A 25,540-nucleotide genomic window follows, 5' to 3' on the forward strand; every position below is an offset into this window, starting at 1 on the left:
GTTGGAGAAAATAGTGCGTTTATTTGTATTTCTTATGTTTTTTTTTGGTTTTTTTTTCCCGATGGGGTGATTAACAGTTTATTAATAAAATAAAAGGCAGAGAAATTGAAAATAATTTGCTGCAGCTGTAAAACTGGTCTGGGCTAGTGTGTTCCTATTATTTTGTCCACAGACTCTTCGCTCTGCTTCATCTGATTTTATTCCACATTAATTATATATTTTGAATTATTTCCCTGTGTTGTGTCTGCTTTTGTAATAAAAACGTGTTGCTATGCGAGGACGGCGAGCGCAGTGAGCAGCGCAGTGTCACAAAGCGCTCCGTTCCGGGTTTTCCCGCAGACCCTGCGTGGCCCAGCTGAGGTGACTGGCAGGACTTGTTTACTGGTGGGGAGACTCGCAGAAAGAGAGACGGAAAGAGGGGGAACCTGAGGGAGAGCGATCGCTAAACGGGAATCCAAGTTTTTACACTTGACCCGTCTTTTTAAGTCTTTTTTACGTTTCGTTCACCTCATCGTCTTTTTCTCCTGTCTTCTTCTCCTGGGCTGGCGGACTCGGGCTGTTCACTTTCAGCGTGTTTTTGATTTTATTTTTATTCTGAACTCTCATCGCCGACACTGAAACCTCGTTTGTTTTGGATTAGCTAGCTAACGTTAGCCGTTTAGCCCCCTTCAGCTAACGTTAATCTGAGGGAAGAAACGGACGGCGTGGTGTGGCGACTTTTCTCACCTCACGGCGGCAGCGTGCACGGTGAATGCGGGCATTGTTGTTGTTATTTTCTGGCTTCTTTTACTCCTCGCGGGGAATTTGAGAGTAAAGTGGCGTGTTTTTTTTTTTTTTTAAACCTTCCCGAGTTAGTTTTTCCCCTCTCCGCCGTTTTGTCGTTTTTACGGGCTTGCGGTGGTCAGCGGGGGTGAAGGAGTTCAGAGGAAGGTCGAAGCGAGGAAAGCTGCACGTTTTTTTTTCCTGCCGGAGTTTCCTGGGATGTGCTCCCTGCTCAAAGAAACGGGAGGCGAGCTTGTGTGAAGACACCAGGACGCAGGAGGTGATATAAAGACTTCTGAAAGAAAACGAGAGCTCAAAGGCTGCCTGTGTTTTTTGGGGGTGCTGTTCATAACTCCAGCCCATGTCTGCATGAGGAAAACACTGCTTTTTGTTTTTGAAATACCCACCGAGGTCCTCCCGCACTGGAGCAGCACATGACAGTGAAATGAGCCCGGGGCCAGCGGACCTTCTTAGAGGATCTCCAAACTAGCTCTCTGCGTGTGTGGGATATTACTATTATTATTAATAATAGTAATCCCCCCCCCCTCGATTTAGCGGGGCACCAGAATCAAACAGATGAACGTGGACTGTCGACTTCACTTCTGGAAAATGAAATTTTTTACTCGCACATGTGTCGCCAGAACCCAGGATCACGTTATTTAGTGTCTCATGTACATAACAAATTTGGCACAGAAGACAATTATAAATTTATAACCCCCCTTACAGGGGGAGGAACGCTCAAATCGGCTGGCTTTATTGGACCCTTTTAAGTTTTTAGCAATTTCCTAGTTCACTTTGAACATTTCTCCCTGAAGACTGGAAGTTTTTTTGTTTTTTGAAAGACTTCAAGAAGAGAGTACAACTTATCCTCCAGCCAAAATGAGGCGGCTGACGCTTAAACTGCGAGCACAAATGGTGTTGTTTATCATGTGCACCTGCATTATATGCCAATGTGGACTAATAAACGGAGAAAGTGAGTATTGTTTCATTTTTTTAATGACTTCTTGAAACGACCCTGTCCTAAGCGAAGATGTTTGTTTGGGGGGGGGGTATTCTTATTTTTATCAATCAGCGTGATAATGTGAGTCACGGGACTGTTGCTTTCATTTTGGCGCATGCTCAGATTCTCCTCCAGGTCTAATTAAGGTGCTCGTAATTTCAGTTTTGTACTTGTGGCTGATAACTTGGCGCACAAATATTAATTATCGGCTAATAAACCCCGCCCCTCTCGTGCCGGCTCTTAAAGGTACATACTTTAGCGGCCCGCGCTAAATGCGCCACCCCGAGGGCCAGATTAGTGGCTGTAACTGGACGAGGGTGGTCCGCGGCAGCGAGTCTAAACTGGGGGCAGCAGGATTGGCCCTGCGAGCCTTGCTAGGCCTCTCACGCGCACACAGCCTGAATGTAAACAAATTAGCCGCGGACGCTCAGAAGTCTCTTCATAGGTGGCGGCTCCATTTGCCTTCCTCCCCAGAGTCTGCGCCTTGGGTTTATTTCTTTTTATCAATGAATTAGCGCGGAGGTTGATTACAGCTATACAGATGTGCAGTGCCGCAGATTAATCACGATCCAGCTGTGCGCTGTTTTGCTTTCAGCTGGTGCTTTAACACAGGGACACAGTGCCCATACTTGAGCCCAGATGCCCACATTTTATGGGCCGAATGAAGTTAATAAACACTGTTACCCACTCTGCTATTTCTTATTTGTGTTATTTCTTATTTTTTTAAGGGTGATCTCAGTGAAATGAGAATTGGAAGGCCAGCTCTGAAGCCGGCATTAGATAATACATTTGACCGTGTAATAGGTCACTTGTGTCTTGTTATCTCAAATTAAATGAATGAATGAGTCGTTGTGAAACAAACAGAAAGTCTGGAGCGCCTCTGAAATCAATTATTGAACATTTTGCTTGTTTGTCAGCGGTTTAACCCTTGGCCCACATTAATCCTTGTGAGATTTGTGTTCAGTGATTTTTGGACGATGTGTTGCCCAAGCCTGAGTGTTTTGCTTTTTTGGGTATGTGAACTTAGTCCAAGTGAGCAGGTAGACCATGTAAATGTGTGGGCACCCATTCATAAAGTGGAACCTGTTGTTTTTCTTCTTGTTAGCAATGGTGGGACTCTTCAAGCTTCAGGTTGTGTTGCTTAAAATGGCTCCCGGCGGCCAGGTTGAAAGGAAATGATCTGGCTACTTTACACAGGTCATGTATGCAGACAGAACAGAGGCCCCTGAAAGGGGGTCTTATGAGACAGGGCTGCTGGTACCCCCTCCTTCCTGGTCTTTTTTAATTTTTTCCCTCTCTCGCTGTCTCTCTCTCAGGGAATGGGGTACATGTCATTGGCTGTGAGGACTCTGGGAAGTGACCATATTTGGCACTTTTGAGATGTTTACGCCAAAAAAAAAAAGGGGTGGGGTCGGGGCAACAACCAAAATACTTTGAATATTTCATTCTGGATCCACACACTGCCTGATACCTCCATCTCAGACACAAGAACGAGAAGAAGCTGTCCTGATAAATAACCCACGCTGTAGCTGACTGCACCTCAGAAAACATGTAACAAATCAGCGTTTACAGGCTGTTATTTGATTGTGATTGGCCCATTTGTCACAGTTAATCAGGAAAGGTTTTTCAGATGTTGCCGCTGAGCTGTCTCCTGGTCTGACTTGTGAAAAACAAGTTGTGCAACTGCCCACTTCTGGCTCCTCTCAGGCACGGCTCTGCTGCTTGTGAGCATGCATGAATATACATATGTGCACGTCTGTATTTCTTTAACCAGCGTGGTCGCACAGATTGGCACTTCCCCTCTCGCTGTCTGAATCAAACCTCCAGAGCGGTGTCATTTATTCAGGAGGAGCAGTTGAAGAGTTGCTCTGACAGCTCAGCTAATGGAGAACCGTGTGCTGTTATAAAAATCGAGAAGGCTCGGCCTCCATTTGTCTGCGAGTTTGTCTGTAGCCCCTTTTGGACACTCAGGCACTCTTCACTGAAGTGCACATTGGCATTTTCCGACAATGCTGTGCACGTTGTGGAATGTCTTTGAAGTGGCCCACCATGTAGGTGCCTGTGTGTGTGTGTGTGTGTGTGTGTGTGTGTGTGTGTGTGTGTGTGTGTGTGTGCCCCAGCCACCCTTTGCTGTCTGCAGGATCTCATTTTTCAGCTACTGACCAGCCCACTTCCGGGCAATGTATGTCTTCTATTTATATTTATTTATGTGTGTGTGGGCGTTGATGAGAACACTGTGTGTTAGGCTTCATCCACATGAATATTGGTGTTTCTTTTCATTTTTAAATGGGTAGTTTGTTTTGACAAAAGCCTGAGTTGGCGTGTTTTCACGCTCGTTCGTCGTTTCCTCTCGTCCGGATCAGTTAATAAGTGAAACTTGTGGCTTTTTTCCTCTCGCAGAAACATCCAAGTGAACCAAAATACATCACCACGTGAGAACGTTCAGTTTGCTTGTCTGGGGTGGGAGCAACATGGATAATTTACGTTCATTTCACGGCTGGTTGCGAACCTGTGCAGACCTTTGCAAATCAAAAGTTCCTTCCTCCTTATGAAATGTTATTTCACCTCAAACCGGGAGCATAAACCTGCTTGTTGGTTCGGATTGAGGTCGGTTCACGTTCGCACCGTAAACAGCCGCTGCTGAGACCACGTCCTCCAAAGGGTCTCGGTATGGTTGTCGGCACCCGGGTGCGATTACTGCTTTCACAAAACAAAGAAAAGTTTGATTTTAAGGGACTAAACACTGCAGGTGTGTGGACGTCCTCGGACTTCTGGATAAGAAAGAAGAGAAAATCTTCACATCTGACAAAAGTGTAAACATAGAGAAAGCTGTTATTTACAGGCTAATTTAGCGTTAGCATTCACCTGCACTATTACCTCTCTGTCTGCCTTTACCATAGTTTGCTGCTGGAACAGGCTGTGCTGCCTGTTTCATTGGCAACACACAGAATCTTCAAGGCTTTCATATCGCAGCCCGTCGTTGATTGCAAATTGCTGCTGTTTATTTTGCACGGTTCCTCGTTCACAGAGGTGGTGGACAATCGGGGTCATGAACTGAGCCTCCACCAGCTGTGTACAGGGTCCTGAGTGTTGGCCAGGAAGGCGATATGTACTGCTAGAGGAAATTAACTGTTGGGGTGCCTTTGCTAAGTGCTTCCTCCTCTGCTCTTATCTTTCCAAGTATCCCTTTCAGCTTCTCCTAACTTGCCACTGTGTGCATGTTCCCGGCAGTTTTTATCAACAGTGGAACAAGTGGGGGATGGAAAACACGAGCCGACTCTTCTGACTCCCACAAATTCACAGCTTGATGAGCCACCAAGCAAATGCATTTCTGCAGCTCATCATTACTGTGCTAACATATTAGATTTACTTTTCAAATGCAATAAACATAAAGTCTGATTGACACCACATGCCTGCAGGTGTCTGAGGCTATGCTTAGTAGCCTCAGACACCTGCAGTTAGTAGGTGGTCAGAGGTGTAGTGCCCACTCTGACTTGGGAACGAGTTGCTACCTTGATTAGAGAAGTTTAGGAGAATTTTAGGATGTTGCTCACGAGTGAGGGGAGAGCCGAGCGTGAAAGCAAGGCTGTTGCTTTACCCGTCGAGCTACGTTCCCACTGTCACCTGTGGTCACAAGCTGTGGGTAGTAACTGAAAGGAGGAGCTTGCTGATATGAGCAGTGGAAATGAGTTTCCTCTAACAGGTGTCTCTGCTGGAGAGTTGAGGCCTGTAAAATCTGCGAATATTTCATGCGTAAAAAAAAAATAAAAATTTCAGACTCCCCTGTTTCTAATGCAGGTGTTGCAGATCTGAATAAACTGATCTGACCAATCAGATCACTGGATTTGGCAACAAGTGCAGTCGTAGCTCAAAATGTGCACCTGTGCTTAAATGGTAAACCTCAGACACAAAGTTTAGGCTCCTACCACCATGACAGTGGTTTGAAATGAACTTTAATACAGTAATATGTAATTACTTGGAATTCTTCTTTTTTAAAATCACAGTAAATGAAAATTGTGCAATTTTACTGGTTTTGATATTTACCATTGGTATCGTGACTTGCCAATACTGTGGCAATACTAGCACTACTGGTGTCCGATACCGATACCAGCGTTGATATGGATACAGTTGATATTTGGATTGACCCGCCCACCTCTAATCCTTATTTATAGGTAATAATATCCAGGTTAGGTAGTTACAACGTCTAATCACCGCGTGAGTTTCAGTCTTCAGACAAAGGCCTTCCAAAGCAGAGCAGCAGATTTTTATTGGATGTTAAACACTGAAAATAACATAACGGCTGCTGTGGTGTGTTTAACAAAACTGTATTAGTGTCAACACTAAAAACAGATTGCTTTAAAGACGCTGTCTCCAAACAGAACAAAGCATGAAAGTATTTGGTAAATGAGTCTTAGACGGACTTTCTAAATGATTTTACGCGCATTGTGAGTTTAGGGACGATAGCTCTCCACACTGTTTTCCTGGGAATTTGCTCAGAAGTGCCAGATGTCAGAAAAATCGTCCCTAATGCTATCTTAATTTTAGCCAGTCTTAACATGCTAGGAGACAAATGTTGCCGCACTGCTGTCACCTTGCAAAATAAGGAAACAGTCAAAACACGTTGATCCCGACATAAACCTTTCATTATGCGATTAGACATCAATCTGACAGAGCCGAAGAGGAAACCACGCTGTAACATCTAACGGCCGTCGCCGTGATCAGGTGACGTGTTTCCAGCCCAACACTGGCTGCCAGCTCTGTGATAGGTTGTTGTTTTTAAACACAAAGCCTAGCCGATGCCCTCCTCTCCGACTCCCGTTCCTAGATAGAGGAGTGTGGCCGTTTATGTAAACCCCTGCTCACTGCACAGAAATGTGGTGTAGCTGAGAGGGGAGGGATGGGGTCACACCCACACACACATGAACACACACACACGCAGAGCACCGTTACGCCATGCTGCAACAATCTGATTTGATAGTCCTTGTTGCTGTTTGGATCTGCCCTATTTTAACCGTTGGGGACTTCACACTGTAAAATCCGAGCTGAGCCAGTCCTGTAACGCAGGGATCAACAAAGGGATGTTTTGCAGATGAGACAATAAACCGAATAAGGCCGTGTAACTGATTTCTCATTCTTTGGCTTTAAAAAAAAGCATAGCAGTTGCCCCCCACCCCCTTCCCCGCCAATACCCCAAAAAACAAACAAAAACCCCCCCAAAACAGATGAGATTTAAAATACCCGTCTGGGTTTGATTGCGATGGAGAACTTTTAATTGATCCCAGTTACAGATTTGTACATCTGCAATACTGTTTGGGCCAGTTTATAAAGTAACGTCTGTATCTGAGATGACATGAAGCCCGGCAGGAGAGGAAAAGTTGATCAAAAATCTTTGCAGTTTGTGACACGAGTCTGGATTTACTGTCATGTTCCCGCTTTAGGCCAGTGGAGCGATTTGGACCAAGTCTCCACAGAAGTTGGAGGCCTGTCATGTGACTGAAAAGTGTGTGTTTGATGCCCTGCGAGGCTGCTGGCAGTTAATGTAACTGCACGCACACAATCGTGCTGTCGGGTCAGTTACTGAGCTGAGGGGCGGAGCAAATGATAAACGAATCAAACGGTGCACAGGTGACGAGTATTACAATCGTGGACATTATCTGATTGTAAATGGCAACAAAATTAGCAGCTAATGTTTTTACAGGCAACTAATCACATCTGTGGGCATTTGAATGACAGCTGCATAGACTGTATATAAAAGATGAACAAAGCTTCCGAGTTTGAAAAGAAAAGGTGGGAAAAGACTCTTCTGTTTAACTAATACAATAATATATGACCTTATTAAATATGTTCCTGAAGTGTGTGTATGGGCCACATTTCTAGTTGAATCCCTTATTAATTACAGTGTTGATTTTGTTAAATATTGTCTAGGTTAGATGAACTGTTGCCATATAAGTTTGACATTTCTGGGTCATGTCCGGTTAAAAAAAACAAACAAGCAAAATAAATGAGCAGGTGATGTGGATACGGCAGCCTTTTAAATATCATGTGAAACATGGACACAATCGAAGATGTTAAAATGTGATGCAGCTTTTCATGTTTCCTCCACGACAGCTTCTGCTCCCTCTATCCCTCCTTCCTCTCCTCCTTTAAACCCGAGCTCCATCCTCCTTCCTTCCCTTCGTTTTGCGTTCAGGGGTAAGCGGGTTCGCCGTCCTGGGCTCGTTTGTTTTCTTTCACACTGCAGATGCACACAGCCTGCAGACCTTTCTTCCACGCATGCACACACCTGCTAATCCCGCTGTGCGCTGTGGGAAAGCCTCCTCTTTCAGGCCTCTTAAAGGTGTGAACAGCATCCATTTGACGCCTCTCTTTTTATTTGCTTTCTCTTATTAACCCCGCGCGCTCCAGCTGGGTCTAAGTGATGCTTAACGTGTTCACCTGCACGTTGTGCGCCACATCACGTGGCCCTCTGAGATGATGTTGTTTGCTGCGTCGTGGCTACGTGTGTCTGTACATGTTTGAGTGTCCTTTTTTACAAGAGCTCATGCTTACATGTTTAGTGTTCGGTGACTCCGTGTGCCGGGTTGGGGTCTCTGTTTTTGTCCTGATGAAGTAGCATGAGATGCGTTACTATGGTGACAGCACTGGCTGTGCTGGCAGTAAGTTACAGAGCCCTCCAAACCCAGCCTCTTCCTGTCTAAAGACACGTCTAGCCCCACTGCACTGAACCCGGTTATACATTTTAATGTGTGATTATGGAGAGAGAGAGAGAGGGAGTATGAATCATTTTTGCTGTTTAGTTGCTCTAGACTGATGATTTAAGTTGCCAACCGTGGCTTTTTCCCCTCTTCTAACCTAAGAATGTCCACCATAAGCAACCTAATAATTTGTGATTGTTTTATATTTCAAAGCACTTGAAGTGTGAGCCTCTTGTCTCCTTCCACAATCGGCCCTGTAGTGATCGGGCCTTAACTCGCCCACGGTCTGTCAATAACAGCTGAGAGCCGAGCACCTTAAAGCTAAATTCTGTCTCAGGCTTGCTGCAGTAAAAGAAGTGATGCAGTTGATTAATAATCCTGTGATAAATGCAGACTGTGATTCACTCTTCAGTTTTGCATGATCGCAAACACCCACAGGAGTCCTGCTTAAAGACTGTGGTGTTCCTCACCTGCAGCAAAATGCCCCTCTTCTTCTTTGATAACATACTGTACAGCAGCGCTCCCCAACCCATTTTGCTCCACCGACGGTGTAATGTCAGACAATATTTTCACGGACCGGCCTTTAAGGTGTGGCAGATAAATACAACAAAATAAAATGATACGGCCGAGACACAAACTGTGTTATTCTGTAAATATAATAATAAATGCAAATTCACTGTGTAACTTTATTAGCAGCGTCCTCCTGAAATGCACCAACAACACTGAGAGTAGCATCCTCCTCTCTGCCCCTTAATGCTCTCTGGTTGCTATGGTAACGCGTAAATATTTCTTTCAAAATAAGACACAACTACAACACGGGAAAGACCCAGGGAAACTGAGTTAATGTTAAAACCCCCGAAAGCCATACATTTCACACCCCAGCCTATACTCTCACCTCAGCCGGGCCGTGATTGGGCCGGTACCGGGGGGTTGGGCACCACTGCTGTATAGTACGCGGCCACTTCTCTGCATCCGCAGCAGTGTTACAACAGCTGGAAACGGAGGCGGAGACTACCACCTGCACTACCTCCAACAGAGGAGGGTCACACCCATTTCCCAGATGGACCAAAGGTTCTCTTTGTCATGTTGGCTTAAGCCAGGGGTCGGCAACCTGCGGCTCCGGAGCCGCATGCGGCTCTTTAGTCCTTAAAGTGCGGCTCCGCCTGGTTTGGGCAAATAAATTAGAAGCATTTAGCTGAAGTGTATTTTATTTATGTTAGTTCTTTTTAACTCGGAGTTCTAAATTGGAAGATTATTGTGATATTGAAATATAAAAATAAAATTATATTCTATTATTTTTTCATCGCTCAAAATAAGCGTCACACTCGCGGAAGCCGGTGTACCCGCCGAAACGCCGTGCATTTATCGAGACTTTCAACCCCAGGTAGGCCAATTATGGATCTTCGGATCCACATTATGTCAGCAGCTGTTCTCCACCGTGAACTATGTTAAAGACAAACACCGCTCACGCCTGACAGATGACAGCTTACAGTCCTGCGTAAACTGACTTCGTATAGCCCCGATTTGCGGACTCTGTGCACAGAGGTTCAGGAGCAGAAGTCCCATTGTAAACAAATCACGGCAGACCCGACGATGTTTCCATGAACATGCTTTTGAGCATCTCTTTATTGGGCACTTTTCTTTTCACACACGGTTGCTGTACGCATACAGCCGGCTGTAGCTTTTCAGCTCACAGCCCGACATACACCACCAACACAGCACAGATAGCGCAGACGTAAAGGCAGCGAGGCGTGATTGCGGGTGTCGCTCAGGTGCGTCCGCCTCCCCTGCAGCGGCGCTGCAAACCACGCCCCGCCGCACGCATTAACCAGGTAAAATACATAATTAGGCAGAATTTTGCAAATATCTATTTTTCATTTTTCAGCAGCATAGAGCTTTTTTCCAATTATTTTTTAAGAGTCAGGTCAAGGCTCCAACAGCCCAAAGGCGATATAAGGGTGGCGGCTGACAACAGTTTTTGTTTGCTACATGGATCATTTTAGTTCAGCTGGGTGTCTTTCCTTTTGTTATATTTCTTTAAGAGTTCAAAATGTGTTGATTACATAAATATAATTTAATTTTCTCTGTAGCACTTCATGGATTTCATAAGCAGCACACCTTAGTTGTTCACACAAAGCATAAAGATAAAAAACAATATATACAGTGTTATCTTCATTTTAGATGTCAGAAAGTATTTGCGGCTCCCAGTGTTTTCTTTTGCGTGGAAACCGGGTCCAAATGGTTCTTTGGGTGTAAAAGGTTGCAGACCCCTGGCTTAAGCTGAACTGATCAGTGAGCGAGTTTGTGCTTTTATGGTGGAAATGAGCTCATTGGTGGAAACCAAAAGAACATGCTGGAGTTCTAACACAAAGCAGGGCAACAGTTGTTTAATTCTGGTAATCCAGACAATCAAGATCAAATTATAAATGACAATTGATGACATCGCTCCTTTGTTCAGTCCACCTCTGCACCACTTCATGAAACCAAAGTGAGAATCTGGCCGTGCTTCACAAATCTACCGGCTTTTATTAGGGCTTTTGAAAAAAAGGAACCGTTAACTGTTTCTGCGTTTTAGGAGTGTTGATAACTTCATTTGGTAACAGGTGACCTTCAGGCAGTCACACGTGCAGTAATGGAGCTACTAATACGTAGCAACAGGATACGTTTGCTTGGGGAAGTTTTTGTTAAATCTGGAGAACATTTACAGCTAATCAGTTGAGCCTCCTCAGATTTGTTCTGGATCAAACAACCAACTATGGGGAGTGTATAGATGCATGACTCACAGCTGCTGAGCTACACACATACGTGAGTCATGACTCTCAACCTGTAGAAACCGATATTGTCAGAGGATTTAATAGAAATTGGCAAGAGTTATTAGAAAACAGCTGCAGGTACAGCCCTGCTGATGCTGGGCTGAAGAAACGGGTCCCAGAAAAGAAAATTAGATCCTTAATTGAAAGTGCAGACAGGCTACAGTTTAGCTGAACTGAATGTGCAAAAACAAGCATGACCGAACACCTGAAGCGGTCCTTCTATTGCACACTCAATTTGGTTATCCTGGCTCGCTTTTTATTTAAACATAGTGTGAGCTCTGTGGGTGAAAATGCCTTGTTGATGTCAGAGACCAGAGATGACCTGATACTTTAGAAGAGCATCTCTGAACTCACGACACTGTTCAGCCTTGAAGCAGGTCGGCTACAGCAGCAGAAGACCACAGCAGGTACCGCTCCTGTCAGCCAAGGACATGAGATGGTTTGATTCATATAGGCTCACCAGAAGATTGGAACAAATGTTCTGATCTGATGAGTCTGTTTTTGCGGCTGCAGTTGACTGGTAGGGTCTGAATTTGGCCTAACGATGCTTTGCTCGTCCTGCATCTCCTTAAAGCGGTAACCTTCTCCATCCTTCTTCAGCTCTCATTGCTTCCTCACGTTAAACACACCCCTGCTAGTGTGTCAGCGTGGAAGTGAGTCCACAGGCCCCAGATTTACAACTCTGCTCCGATTGGCTTATTCAGCATTGAGGGAACAGACTTTTATTTCTAAGCCTTAACATTGATTCGTTGGGCCTGCGGAGCAAACCTGGCGTCGTCTCCCTTATCGAAACTGGTCACAGCACGACTGCACAAACCGACCCGTGGACGGGCGTTATTTCCATGTAGAAACGAGGTCCAGTCAGACCGAAAGGAACGAAAGGAATTCAGATTTTTGGTGTGAATAAATTAAATGTGGTTAGTACAGAGGGCCACACAGTCTCCTCCCCGTAAACAGCACGGAGTAAAAGGAGTGGCTGAGCGGAGCTGAGGCTGTAGACGGGCCAGAGACGGATGCCAAGACGCTGTGAAAGGGGACATAGAGATGGAGTGCTTGCAACCAGTTTATGAGGCCGCATCAAGCGTTCCTAATTCCGTTATAGTTAAAGGAGCCCCATATTGAATTATGCCTTGCTGTTAAATGACAGCGTAATGAATGGAAGTCATTTTACAATACCGCCGTGGCCACAGACGCTCCACTCCAGGGGCCTGTCTGTCAGAGGCTAGGTAACAGCCAGTGATTTGTTGGCTGGTTGGGCTGTTTGAACATTAACATGATGTCAGTATTAAATCCCAGTATTATATGTAGCATGCTCGTAGATATTCTGTATGGAAAAGCCAACAGAGGTGGGTTTTTTGGAAAAACAAACAGGATGAGGGGATATTTCTTGATAAATGAAAAGGCCCAAAGGTCTGAGCGTTTATTGATCACGCCGCTGCTCGGTGTGTAGCGATATGAACGTGACGTTTAAAGGTGGAAGGCTGGATTTCTGCAGATTGGCGGCGTGTTTGTGCTTTGGTAAAAGGAAGGAGGCACTGAGGCTGTGTGGGTACAGGCCCGAGCAATGGAAAAGGGGGAGGGAGGGAGAGATATGGAAAGAAGTGAAGGAGTGAGGCAAGGATGTGTGTCTGCATGTTTGTGCAAATGTTTGTGTGCTATGTGAAGTTTTCCTGCAGCAGCCAGTGAGAGCTGGTGGTCTGACGGTGCAGACAAACGGACCATTAAACTGACCCCGGCCCCTCTGCTCGCCGTCCCTCTGGCCTCTGCTTTCTACCATTTTCCGTCCGTGTTTGTCGACCCCTCGGACATCAAATCTGATGTCTTGGTAGTCGTTGTGTTCTCCTTCTTCTGTCTGCTTCTTTCTTTTCGTCCTTCCGTTCCCACGTCCTGCGTTTTAACTTGACTCGTCCCTCCTAATAGTTTCAGCCACACACACACACACACACACACACACACACAGAGGCATTCCCCTTATGCGAGCAGCTGGAGTTTCATTTCAGTGCAGTTAGAATCAAATCATTTCTTCCCCTCTCTGTGTCTGTGTGTTGTTTTTTGCCTTTCCCCCTCCTGCTCTTTGCTTGGAACAAATGCTGGATTCAGCTGGAGCTTGGAGTTGGCAGACCAGCAGCAATCCAGTCAAATCGATAGGATTTGCCATGCCTGGGATGAGCTTACTCATTCATTCACCACACAGGGAATACCTCAGCTAAAACCCCTAAACTGTCAGAGCCGGACATTAGAAGCACAGCGTGTAGAAGAGCCATTACCACGCTGAGCTACAGCGCGGGCAGCTGTGTAATCACAGCTATTGTATTGTCTTTCTTTGTGTTTCCTAATGCTGATTGGCTGAAGCATAAACGGTGCTTAATGAAGGAGTTTAGTGTTGGAAATGTCTCATCACAACCATTTTTCAGCCGCAGAGGCAGCAGACGGGTCTGAAGAAGAAAGAGAGAGAGGGAGCCATACAGGGAAAGAAGGAGCAGATTTGGCAGGGCCACCAGGCAGGCGTAGCTCCTCCAGCCTCATGTGTAGCTCTGGTTTGTGGGTCAAAGCGTTGGTGGGGCTGGTGGGGCCGAGCCCTGCAGCTGCTGCCGTTGTGGCTGCAAGTCAAACAGGGTGACTGAGCCCCGGCTGCCTCCCTCTCAGGCCGAGGCTCACCGCACTAAGACGCTGAGCTCGCTAACGTAGGAAGATGAAAAGGCTCATCAGATGTTTTTTGCATTACTCACTCCGTGTGTGTGTGTGTGTGTGTGTGTGTGTGTGTGTTGTCTGTGTCTTCAGCAGAGGCTGGCCTTCAGTTGCTTACCTGCTCCCGTTTCACAGTCAGTCCTGCGTAGGCTCCAAAATGCTTTGACTATGTCAGGAATGCCCACAATGCTTTTTATATGTTGGAGTGTCACCTGGTGTGGTCGAATTTCAACTGACTGCAGATCCATGTGATTGTATGTGACTGTTAACATGTGCTTGCAGGTGCAGTTTGCATTAGCTTTTTATTGCTATGTAAAACTGAACGTTTTGGAAAGAGGGAGGAAAAAGCTTGTTTCTTTGACACAGCAGCAACAGGATGGGATTCACTCTCACATGTGGCTGATTTCGATGTGTGTTTCACAGAAACACAGTCGCCGCTGGTTTTGAAAACGGCGACTCGCTGTCGCACAGCACCTCGCTTCTTTGTCTCCCTCTGTCTGCGCCTCTTCGCCCTCTCTCCGTTTTTCCTTCTCTACTCTTTGCCAGTGCTGGAGGTAAAAGGGAAGGAGGCGAGCCAAAGTCACCAGTGCGATCTGATTTGGGCCTCTTCTGCTGGCAGACCATCTGACAGCGCAGGGCAGCGCATGTTGCTCTTTTCTACCCGCTTCAATCTGCCACAGCCTGGCGCCGTGCCACGGCTGTAACGGGACCCAGCGTTGTGTATAAATAGGCTAGGCCGACTCCTTTTTGCCATGTTCCTCAATGGGAAGCTGAGGCAATAGAGGAACAGGTGCTCCAACCCACACACTGCCTCCACTCGGTCCAACCCTGCCCTCCCCCTCCCTCCACCTTTATCTGATGTCCTCGGCTGTCTTGAGGACAGGACAGTCACAGTGCACGTGTTAGCTCCACTTTCTCGTTTCGTTCCCACTTTTTCTTAATAGAAAATAGATTTTCATATTTTTCTGTGTGTGTGTGTGTGTGTGTGTGTGTGTTTGTGTTATTGGTGGCTCTGAGCCTATTTCCACTATTCAAATGCCCCCACCCCCCTCCCTGGCTCACGTACTGTTATTCTGGTCCTCACTTCTCTTTGTTTTGGAGGTACATGTTGGTACACGCTAATCAAAATGCCTTTCATGCAATTTCTCAGCATCGTTTTTCACTGTGGAAGCCACAGCTTGGCAGTGGGCGCACGGGGAGCTGGCTTTACTTCTCAGGACTTTCCACAGTTGTATTAACAAACAAACGCATTTTTCCACTGGCAGTCCACTTGGCACCGCGGCCGCACGTTCCCTCCCCTGGGGTTTGTTCAGCAACTGAGCTGCTGACATATCTATAATCAGCAGATCACCTCATCAGCAGCAGCATGTGCCTAAGCTGACAGTGAGAGGAAACTTCTCACAGTCCAGAGTTAGCTGCCACCTGGTTTCATGCTAGACCGGTCTGGTTTCACTTTAAGCTAAAGTGCAGGCTGCCCTCCGTCACTCTGGACTCAGGCTGCAGTTCACGGGCGATAGAGGGCAGCCTGCGCGCCACCGTGATATGCTTTCATCACCGTTAGCTGCTGCATATTAAATTTTCTGCAGGGAGCACAATTCTAAAAATAAGAGAAGAATCTGCCTGAAGAGCTCGCCGAATCGCGGGGACGGCAGTTTCTGTCCGAGAGAGCGGGTACACGACCTCGGCTGCACCAGATGTACCCGAGGGAGCTGAGCTCACGTCGAGCTGGACAGAGGATGTTGGGCTCGTTCTGCTTCACGTCTGAGGTGAAGAGGCAGTAACGAAACAGCAGCGTGCGTGTCCCAATTTAGAAGTTACAAAATGTACATTACCCATGTGGGTTGAATTTTACTTGGACATAGTATTCCTTTAACCTGGTATCACCTGATCTTTCTCTGGTCCACGGTTTGAGAACGACTGATTTATGGTGACAGTTAATCGCAGAGCGCACTTTTTCACACTTATTAAAACAGTTTGTGCTGATTTAAAGCCGTCATGTCGGAGTTTCCTGTGATTCAAAAGGAGCACGGGTCATATGTTATCCTTCATAACTTATATATCAAGTTACACATTTGGTGTTTAGCTAAAGATAAATCAGTTTCTTTTGTATTGAGGCAGGATTGTGGTGTATTTGATCTTGGTGTTAATCCAGGATCAGCACTGACCAATCATGTTGCTGTGATGTCATAGGTTTGTAGGTTAAAAAAAGGTGTTTTCTATATTAATTTATAGAATATAATAAATGTAAATGTATCAAGTTCAGTTTGTTGTTAGCCAAACTTGGCTTACTCATGTTTGTTTGGTAGTAATAGATTATAATAGCATTAGCTAACTTTTTGGCTCATGCTAACGGAATAGTCACACGTCATTGGTTGGTTGCGGCGCTAATCCTGGACGCCAACACCAACGTGGGAATATGAGAACCTGTGAAGCTGTTCCTAGTAATCCTCTGCTTCTTCCTGATGCTCCCAAACTAACATTAAATCGTGTCTCTGTAACATTAAAACAACAGAAACCACCGACTGAACTGCAACAGTTTATCCACTTCAATAAGCCTCATGACTGTTCAAGCAACAAGAGCACAAACTTTTCTGATCCTTTAATCTCCTTTTAAAGGCTCTAACGCGTCGACTTCACTTAAAATCCAAGCTTCTCTCTGCTCTTTCTGTTTGTTTGAACCCCCTCAAATATACCTCCCCCCCCTCCTCCTCTTCATTCCTGCTGCCAAATTAAGTGTCAAACAGACAAGGCAGGCGGGTTGATGGCCCACATGTCTCCTATAGAGGTCTGCAGTATGGTACAGAACATTTCAGCCAGCGCTCTGTTATTCCACCCCCCCACCCCGGTTCATTAGCAGCTGATTGGGTTGTTATTGTAATTATGACATCCTGTACGTGTAGTGAGGGCACCGGGCTGTTCCCTGGTGGGTGGTCCTCTGTGCCGGTGTGGGCTGTAGAGGGATCACGGTCATTGTCTGCTGGAAAGTTCCCACCTGCATTAGATTTATTGGTTTTTATTTGTTGTGTTCTTTAACACAGCTGGAGCTGGAGTCCAAATGTTAAATTAAAATGTGGATTTATTGAACCTGTTGAATCCTTTTATTTATACCTTAAATATAAATAAATATTTTAAAACCTCCTGAGTCTGCCTCCAGCCTGTCACGTTCATCCTTCATGTGCTGTAGATGAACTCAGGTAGGCCTCCCTGCCCTCTCCCACCGTGTGTGTGTGTGTGTGTGTGTGTGTGTGTCCATAGCGGCTCTTCATTCATGCATGTGATCACCAACCGTCCTGTAGGTCCCTTACGTCACTCTGCGTTCCTGTCTGGGCTCAGGTTACACTTTCACCCCCCTGCGCGTCCCTCCCACCCATTTTTCTGCCCCCTTCACCCCTTGTTTTTTTTCCGCGTGACCCCCTTTCCATATGGCCACGCCCCCTCCTCTCCCTGTTGGCTCACTCCTGGATCTCCTTGCTACCAAACCTGGGAGGAGAAGGCTCATTATTCTAGACACAGGGGCTCTCACAACCAACCCCGGACTGCTGTTCCTCCCTTTTGTCACCCCCCCCCCCCCCTCAGCATTCACTCCTGTCAGTTGAAAGCAAGACTCCATTTTGCAATAGAGGCTCTGTGGACGTCCATGTGCTGCTTGCCCTCATGGCCCTCTAACATTTCTTTGTGTCAGTGAAGCTTCTCTAACAGGAAGCATGACATGCCGAGCATGTCAGCATGCCGGGCGACCACAAACACCTCACTGCCACTCGTGTATTTCTTACCTGCGCTCTTTAAAAAAAAAGAGAGCCCTCCATGTGAAAGGGTCAGGCTCGCGTCCTCTTGGTGTGACTTGAAGATAACTTGGGGCAGGGGTGAGTTGCACCCTGGCCCCTGTGCAGTTGCGTAACAGTTTGTTATGTTGTTGTGTTTCACAATAGGTATCCGGTTAGTGCTGCAGGCTGACAGCGAGCGGGCGGCCTGTGGGTCTGTTTGATGTGTCCGTGAGATAAGGCAGGAGGGGCAGAGAGAGGTGTAAGGTTCCCGTTATCACTGGGAATTACACCAACTGCCGCATGGCCGAGGAAGAAGCCTGTTTTGGTGTTTTGCGATGCAGGTTGCGCCGAGGCGTGGTCAACACCGGTTCGCTGAATGAGTTACTGTTGTTGTTTCAAACTCGAGTGTTATCTGATGAGATGCTTAACAGTTAAAATGGATTTATTGACTACTTTTATGAGTTGTTTTTGGCTGCCGGCGCCGCTCGCTGCAGGGGGAAGTACAAAGTTGAGCTGGTGGAGGCTGCGTCCACACAAATGTGGATACATGTAGCAGCACAGTTTGTGTAGTTCTCTGAGCTTGTTGTGCGTCTTCTCACTGGAAGCAATCTCAGCACTGAGCTAAAGACAGTGAAGGATGTGATTTATAGTAGAAGCACAAAATGTGCGTACTGGTCAGTGGATACGTGGAGGGATGCAAACAAGTGTGAATTATTTCATGTTAGTTGCTTTTACTTGTTTCTTTTAAACCTCGCCACATGTTCTTTCTCTCCTGCTGCACTGACGTTTGTCTTACTGGAGTCTCGGCTGGAAGAAGATATTTTTCTGCACTCTGTTTCTCTGAAAGAGTTACTGCAAACAAGCGTAACGCCACTGCAGACATGGCATCATTTACTGTTCAGTCTTTATGCTTTCAGAGGAAGGAAAGTGTGTTCCTATGATTACAAGTCAAAGTTTAACTCGACCTGCCCTTCTCACCAGCGTCAATCTGTAGTAAATGTGGTTCAGTAGTTTACTGGTTTTATAGGCGCTCTGTGTTATGAGCAGCCACTTCAAACACTTTGTTGATGCGTGATTCTGGTCGTAGGTTGAACCTGAATTGTTGACATGTTTTTCTTGCTAACCATTAACCAAATGTTGAGTTAATGAATAGCTCACACCTGGGGAAATGGCGTGCTCAGGTGAGAAGTCAGTTTCCAAACAATGTACTGCAATAAATCTTCCCTATTTTGGGATTCAGGGTTTAGTGCTATTGGCGTCTTTTTTGTAAATGGTAAATGGCCTGTATTTATATAGCGCTTTACTAGTCCCTAAGGACCCCAAAGCGCTTTACATATCCAGTCATCCACCCATTCACGCACACATTCACGCACTGGTGATGGCAAGCTATGTTGTAGCCACAGCCACAGGCACTGACAGAGGCGAGGCTGCCGGACACTGGCGCCACCGGCCCTCTGACCACCACCAGTAGGCAGCGGGTGAAGTGTCTTGCCCAAGGACACAACGACCGAGACTGTCCGAGCCGGGGATCGAACCGGCAACCTTCTAATTGCAAGGCGAACTCCCAACTCTTGAGCCACGATCGCCCCAGGGTTCACGCATTTAGATGCATGAAGCTCTGAGCGTGATGAGCGACTGCGAGCAGCGCGGTGCGCACACATGCTCGAGCCTGGCTTTGAGATTCACTTTTTCCTAAAGAAACAGTCTACATTAACTGAAAACATCAACAGAGTGAATAATTAGCACAAATTATTACGAGCTTCCTTTATACTGAATATGGGGAAGAGTTTTTTGTGCTGCTTTCTTTTTTCCTTTTTTCCTGATTTTCATCGTCCGTCAGACGGCTGCTTTGAATCAGTCGGTGCTGTTTATGTCCACGACTATCTGTTTTTAGGCCGTGATGGCTGTTGTCATGGCTGATACAGTCCATGCATAGTTAAATCAAGGGAGCAAATTAGGATTTTATGTCTCACAACTACTGAGTTTAATGGGCGCGCTCGTGAAATGTAAATGGGTGTGGCAACAGGGCAGAATCTGCGGTCAGCCGTCATCCTTTGCGTCACTGTGTGACCCAGTAAATCACATCTCTTCCACTTTATACAGCAAGTCGGTTCATGTAAACTAAACACCTGCTTCTGCTGGAGAAACATCCACGCTCTGTGCTTATTCCTGACATTTCTGCTGAAGGTAGTTCAAAGAAAGAGGACGTTTAAGGAGAAATGGCTGTGTTTCTGAGGCTGGGGTGTATATATGATGCTTTATAGATGGCAAAGCTTTCTTTCCAGTAAATGTGTGCGAGCTGGTTGCCTTTGAAAAGATGGTTTCTGTCGTGTGACAGCTGTTGGTTTGGATCCGCAGGTTTGGAAATGGCAGTGTTGTTGTTTTTGTGGCCGCTTTGCCGACCTGGGCCCTGTTTCAGAAAGCCGGTTTAGAAAACTCAGAGTTAAAAATGATACTCAGGGTTGAGTAACCCCGAACTGTCCAACTCGGAATATTCGGTTTCAGAAAGGCTGATAACAATTAGTTCAATCAACGCGGAGTTGCTTTAACCCCAAGTTAAGCACGCGCATAAAGCCCTGATTAGTGGAGCACAGATTAAGCGAGTCACCATGGAGACGGAGGGAAAGAAGGCGCGGTCAATGTATTTTACAGCGCTTGAGGCCGAAATTCTGATGGCAGCATATGCCGATAACATGCAAATTTTGCGGGAAAAAAAGTAACACAGCCTCAGCTGCAAAAGAAAGGGAGCATGCATGGCAAAACATAGCTGACAGAGTCAATGCGTGAGTGTTAATTTAAACATTGATCTAGGGATTTCCACCCATTTAACACGTTTTATTATATTTCATTTTATTTTTAATTTTATACATTTTATTTTGTGATGTGATGTGAGCGCAGGTGCAACCCAACAGGCCCCAAACGTTCCTGGCAGCAAGTAAAAATGAAATATAAAAAATGTAGAGGAAGAGGGTCCAGCCACTTCTCCAACAAACCTTTAGATGTTCAGCACTGATTTACAACCAACCTAAGTAGGCATGTACTATGAATGTCAGTGCTATTTTCTGTGTTTCAATAGCTCCCTGTAAAGCAGCTGTACAAGACCTGTTTGATCAAGAAAATAAAAAAATGCTTTTTGGAAATGGAACACTTCAAGCAGCAGAATGGAATGTGAGTGCCATCTATACAGCCAATCACGCCTGGGAACCCTGAAAATAAATGTAAAATCTAAGTAGTAGTTCAAGTATCACCACATCATGAATTAAGTTTTGTTCATCCTGATACCTGCAATTTTGTGGAATCCCTCTTTGATAAATCTTGTGGGTCTATGACCGGGGAACACCACAAACGAGTACAGGAGACGTTTCAGTGCAACTGTAACATTCCTGACTGCCCGACAGACGGTAGCCTTGGAAACGTGCTCAGCGTCACCAATATTATACAGAAAGCTCCCGTTTGCAAAACAACGAAGTGCAATACAAATAATATGTACAGAACTGAGAGAATGTCCGCGATGTGTCACATGAGCAATATAAGGCCTGAGGATGTTATTCAAATAAATTATGGATTGTGCTGAAAAACAGTAACGTTCACACAGAAAATCATCAGGAAATGATAAAATGTCCAAACGCGCTCTAATCACTCTCTCCCGGCGGAGAGCTCTGCGGAGAATTTGGGCTTCAACATCTACTGGCTCTTCAAGGAAGGGGCACCATGTCTGACACTTCCTACAGTCAGGTTTCCGACAAAGAGGCGGAGAAGGTCAGGGTTAGTTGAAGTAAACCTGCTAGGGGGCAGGTTAGCTTCACGGAGTGTGTCGTCATAGTAACTCACTCAGAATTAATCTAAACTTGCTTTGTGAAACCGAAAACCCAGAGTTTTCGTTAACTCAGGGTATACTTACTCAGAGTTTGCACTAAACCGGCTTTCTGAAACAGGGCCCTGGAGTTCGAAACCTGCTTTGTCACGTCAACAATAGAAATACTGTTTTCATCGTTACACCTGTCTTGCATAATCTGAACGACGAAGTGTTTCTTCCTCCTGTAATTTGCCTTTAATGTGTTATTATGTGGAGCGAGAAACTCGCTGCACATCTCTCCCAAAGTTACTGTCTGCTGATGAATTCTCCACTCCTCTGATGCATGCGCTGATGCGTGCGCATGCATTTGTCCAAATGTAAGCTTGTGTCTGCAGCAGCTGAAGAGTGTGAGTGAGCGTGGATCGTTTCTGTTAACCTCCTCGTGGCTGCTGCGCTCGATCAAACGCTGCTGTACAATACTGTCAATGACAATAATGCAGCCAATGAGACTGTGTGTGTGTGTCTCAGAGAGAGAGAGGCAGTTGCGGAGAGTACGATTTTCGGACTTGAGTGGCCGCTTTGTGAATGGCTTTCTTCACCTTAATGCAAATCGGCGCTGGTTTCATGGCTGAAACGGGGAAAAAGAAGTTTGTACTGATGTTCACATCCAGTTGTTGTAATGCCGCTGCAAACGGAGGATGACGCTTTTGTCTGTTCAGCCTGCCACAGTCGGGCTAATTGATGTGAATTAAAGCCAAAGCAACATTTTCCAAATGAGCAACTCTCTGAAGGATGCAAATGTCCTGCGGACAGGTTTCCATCGTCCTCGTGATGACAGGCATGAATATAATAGGCAAATATTGTGCTGCATTCACCTGACCTGTGCAGCACCCTCGCTTCAGTCACGAACACAGCATTTCCAGTAGGGCTGTTCGATATAACGATATATATCGGATGACGATATAAAAACGTCTATCGTTTGTTTCGTGGTGTCGCAAAATAAACTGTTTACGGCAATATTTTTTCATCGTTTTGATGGTCACTGTATATTACGGCTATATTAATTTCTTAATTTCTCTCTCTCTTATATTTAATATAACCACACTACTGACGGACAAGCGCACGACAACGTTGCGGCTAGCAACAACGACGGTATCACCATTGCGTGTCCGCTTGTTTATGTTCCACATAAACCCTTCACAATAAAGCTCAAGATCCTGTTGAGACTTTTCAAAATAAACTCAATCACATGAAAGAGCAGATTATTTACGGATGAGAAGCAAAAAAGAGCCGCCAGGTGCTAAAAAATAAACCTTAGACTCAAACGTTAGAACAGGCTTTTCCCCGCAGCACGCTGTGTAATAAATACTCACAAAGAAAACGGCGGCCATTACAACCTATGTCTAAAAATGTATCGTTTCATGCATCAGTTAAAACACTCGACTCCAGGTACGCGACGCGCAGCCGGAAACACTTCCCGCAAGTCGAGCTGCCCGACAATCACAGAATTTACAGAAAATGTTACATTTTTGTGATTTATATCGTTATCGGGACGATAGAATTCTTATATTCAGGGTTCGTACGGGTGCTTGAAATCCTTGAAAATGCTTGAATTTTAATGTTGTCTTTTCAAGGTTGGGAAAGTGCTTGAATTTCACATGTGGTGCTTGAAAGTGCTTGAAAATGTAACTGTATTTCATTCACCACAAATAACTATCTGATTAAATAGTTTTCTTATCAGATAGAGAAATAAAAATGAGTCGCAAAATGTAAAAGCAAAATTTCCCGCCTGGGCTGCCTTGCGTCTGTTTCAATATGTGACCCCGCCCCTCCCTCGGCCAGTCGGGGATGAGTGCGCTAACATACCTGTAGGTTGCTGTTTAAATGAGTGTATGATGGAAAACGACAGTGGCGGAGTTTGCGCTCTCCAGTCGCATGATAGGTGAGTGCTAGTAAATAATTTTCCAGTACGTGTACGTTACGCATGCAATTTTTTAAAATTATGATTATTATTTTGCTAGCTATCAAACTCGCTGGAGAAATGATTGAAATGCACTGAGTGTGATGCAGTATGGCAGCGCTATTATGGAATATGCTGTGAACTTAGCTAACATTACTTAGCAGTGATATGAGTTAATTTACTCAAGTGAAAGCTTTAAACATTAGCCCGATACATAACTAGCTAACTTAAGGCTTTCTGATTAACCCTCTGGGGTCGACCCAGAGTCTCCATTTCAACTTGGGTCGAACGTGCAGACTTCAAGCTATATACCAGTGTTTAAACTGTGTTGATAAGCCACGTAAAACCGGTGTTTTTTGTTTTTAATAAAACAGTGGCGTTTACTCCGGGAAGAAACGGTAAAAAACGGCGTTTTCTATGGAGAGCGCTAGCAAAGACGCTTTGCTTGTGAGTGAAAAAAGAAAAAGAAAAAACACTCCTTCCCTATTGGTGGAAAAATGTACCATGTCGACCAATCAAAAAATGATATGGCAACATGTGCAATTTGGTTGTTTGGGAAGAGAGAGAAGTTTTAGGAGTGACCGGCGAAAGAGAGAGAGAGCGAGTGAGCGAAAGACAGAGTTTTGATACGTGAGAGATTTGTGACGTTTGCCGTGTTTGGAGTCTCAAGTTAGTGTGTTGTCTTGTGTAGTTAGTGTGTAGTTTTTGTTTTGTGTGTCAGTTCTACTAGTGAACGTCACAGTTGCTGCAAAAAAGCCACCAAAGGCAGATTGCAGTGTAAACGCTGAGTGACACACCTGCCGTCAAACCTGCAGGTTTATCCCTGTGCTGTTCTCATCTGTGTTATAGTGGACACAAACTATTTTTTGGAGTTGCATAAATAATTTGTGTGCCTTCTTATTTGACGCAGAGCACCTGATTGTTCTGTAAATAGTTTTAAATGGTTATATAAAAAACGTCTGAGCCTTGGCTGCATTTTTTTTTTAGGTAAATAGTACCATATAACTTTGTTGTTTGCAAAACTTGTGCATATTTTTAAAAAAATGTACAATTTGCATTTCAAGTTATGAAAATGATTCCTTAAACATGCTTGTGGTTTTTACAGTTAAAAATATCACTTTTTACTCGTATTTTAAATTATGCCTGAATTTAGATAAATTGTGATGAAATAAAGGTGAAAGGTAAAGGTAAAGGTGAAATATAGAGGCCAAATCAAAAGTAGTCAAAAAGTACTGTTTATATTTGTGTGTATTGCTGCAGCTTTTTTAAGTATTAACTTGGTACCTTTGGGTGAAACAATGGTAATATGAGGGACTGATCCATATGGTCACAAAGAATAGCCACTTGTTTCTGTGCTACCAAAGTTCCCCGGCTTTCATTCAAAATGTGTTTATCGTCAGCACCGACACATTAAACTCCTTAAACATTATAAATGTCTTCAAGCTCACACTGAGGCCACTCAGACAGTACACACATTTATGTGTATTTGTATATGAATATTTCATATTTTAAGGCTGCCTGTTTATTTAAGGGAGATGAACAAAATATTTTGGAATTGTACATAATAATATCACGGGTGATAAATTAGATTTTAAGTAGATGCTTGTGCATTCTTAAAGTCTTATATGTTGAATTGAACTATGTGATCTGTTCAAAGCCTCTCAGTCAGTGCTGTTCTCCATGCCTGTCTGACATGATGTTATTAGCACAAACACTTTAAAGCTGATCATTTAGGACTTCAGCAATAATACAGACAGCAATGTAGTTAGCAATAAAACAGTTTTATTGGGAATTAACTTAAAAAACAAACAAACAAACAAACATCTATTTTTTGTCACACAGGAAAGAAGCATCAATATCTGATGAGAAGACTTATTTCTGTTTTGTTTTTTTGTTGTTGTTTTTTTCAACAGGAGAAGAATATCTAACAAGTTGATTTGTTCACATTTTCACATCTTAATTTTTAAGTGAAATGTGCATTTTGAGTTTATACACTATGTATATAAGGCGGCCGTTTCCTTTTGCAGTATTTTTATGTGGGGTATTTTTCTATGTCTTAACA

General features: G+C 44.9%; 1 protein-coding gene across 1 annotated transcript in view; it reads left to right on the forward strand.

Annotated features, from left to right (window-relative positions):
• Positions 1–338: 338 nt before the first annotated feature.
• Positions 339–25,540, forward strand: part of insrb (insulin receptor b) — a 78,993-nt gene continuing 53,791 nt past the window's right edge. Inside the window, exon 1 of the mRNA XM_013266777.3 lies at positions 339–1,735. Coding sequence (XP_013122231.1) covers positions 1,642–1,735 — 94 coding nt within the window. The 5' untranslated portion in view covers positions 339–1,641. The remainder of the gene's footprint in view (positions 1,736–25,540) is intronic.

The sequence above is a fragment of the Oreochromis niloticus genome, linkage group LG23, assembly GCF_001858045.2.
Source record: "Oreochromis niloticus isolate F11D_XX linkage group LG23, O_niloticus_UMD_NMBU, whole genome shotgun sequence".
Taxonomy (NCBI): domain Eukaryota; kingdom Metazoa; phylum Chordata; class Actinopteri; order Cichliformes; family Cichlidae; genus Oreochromis; species Oreochromis niloticus.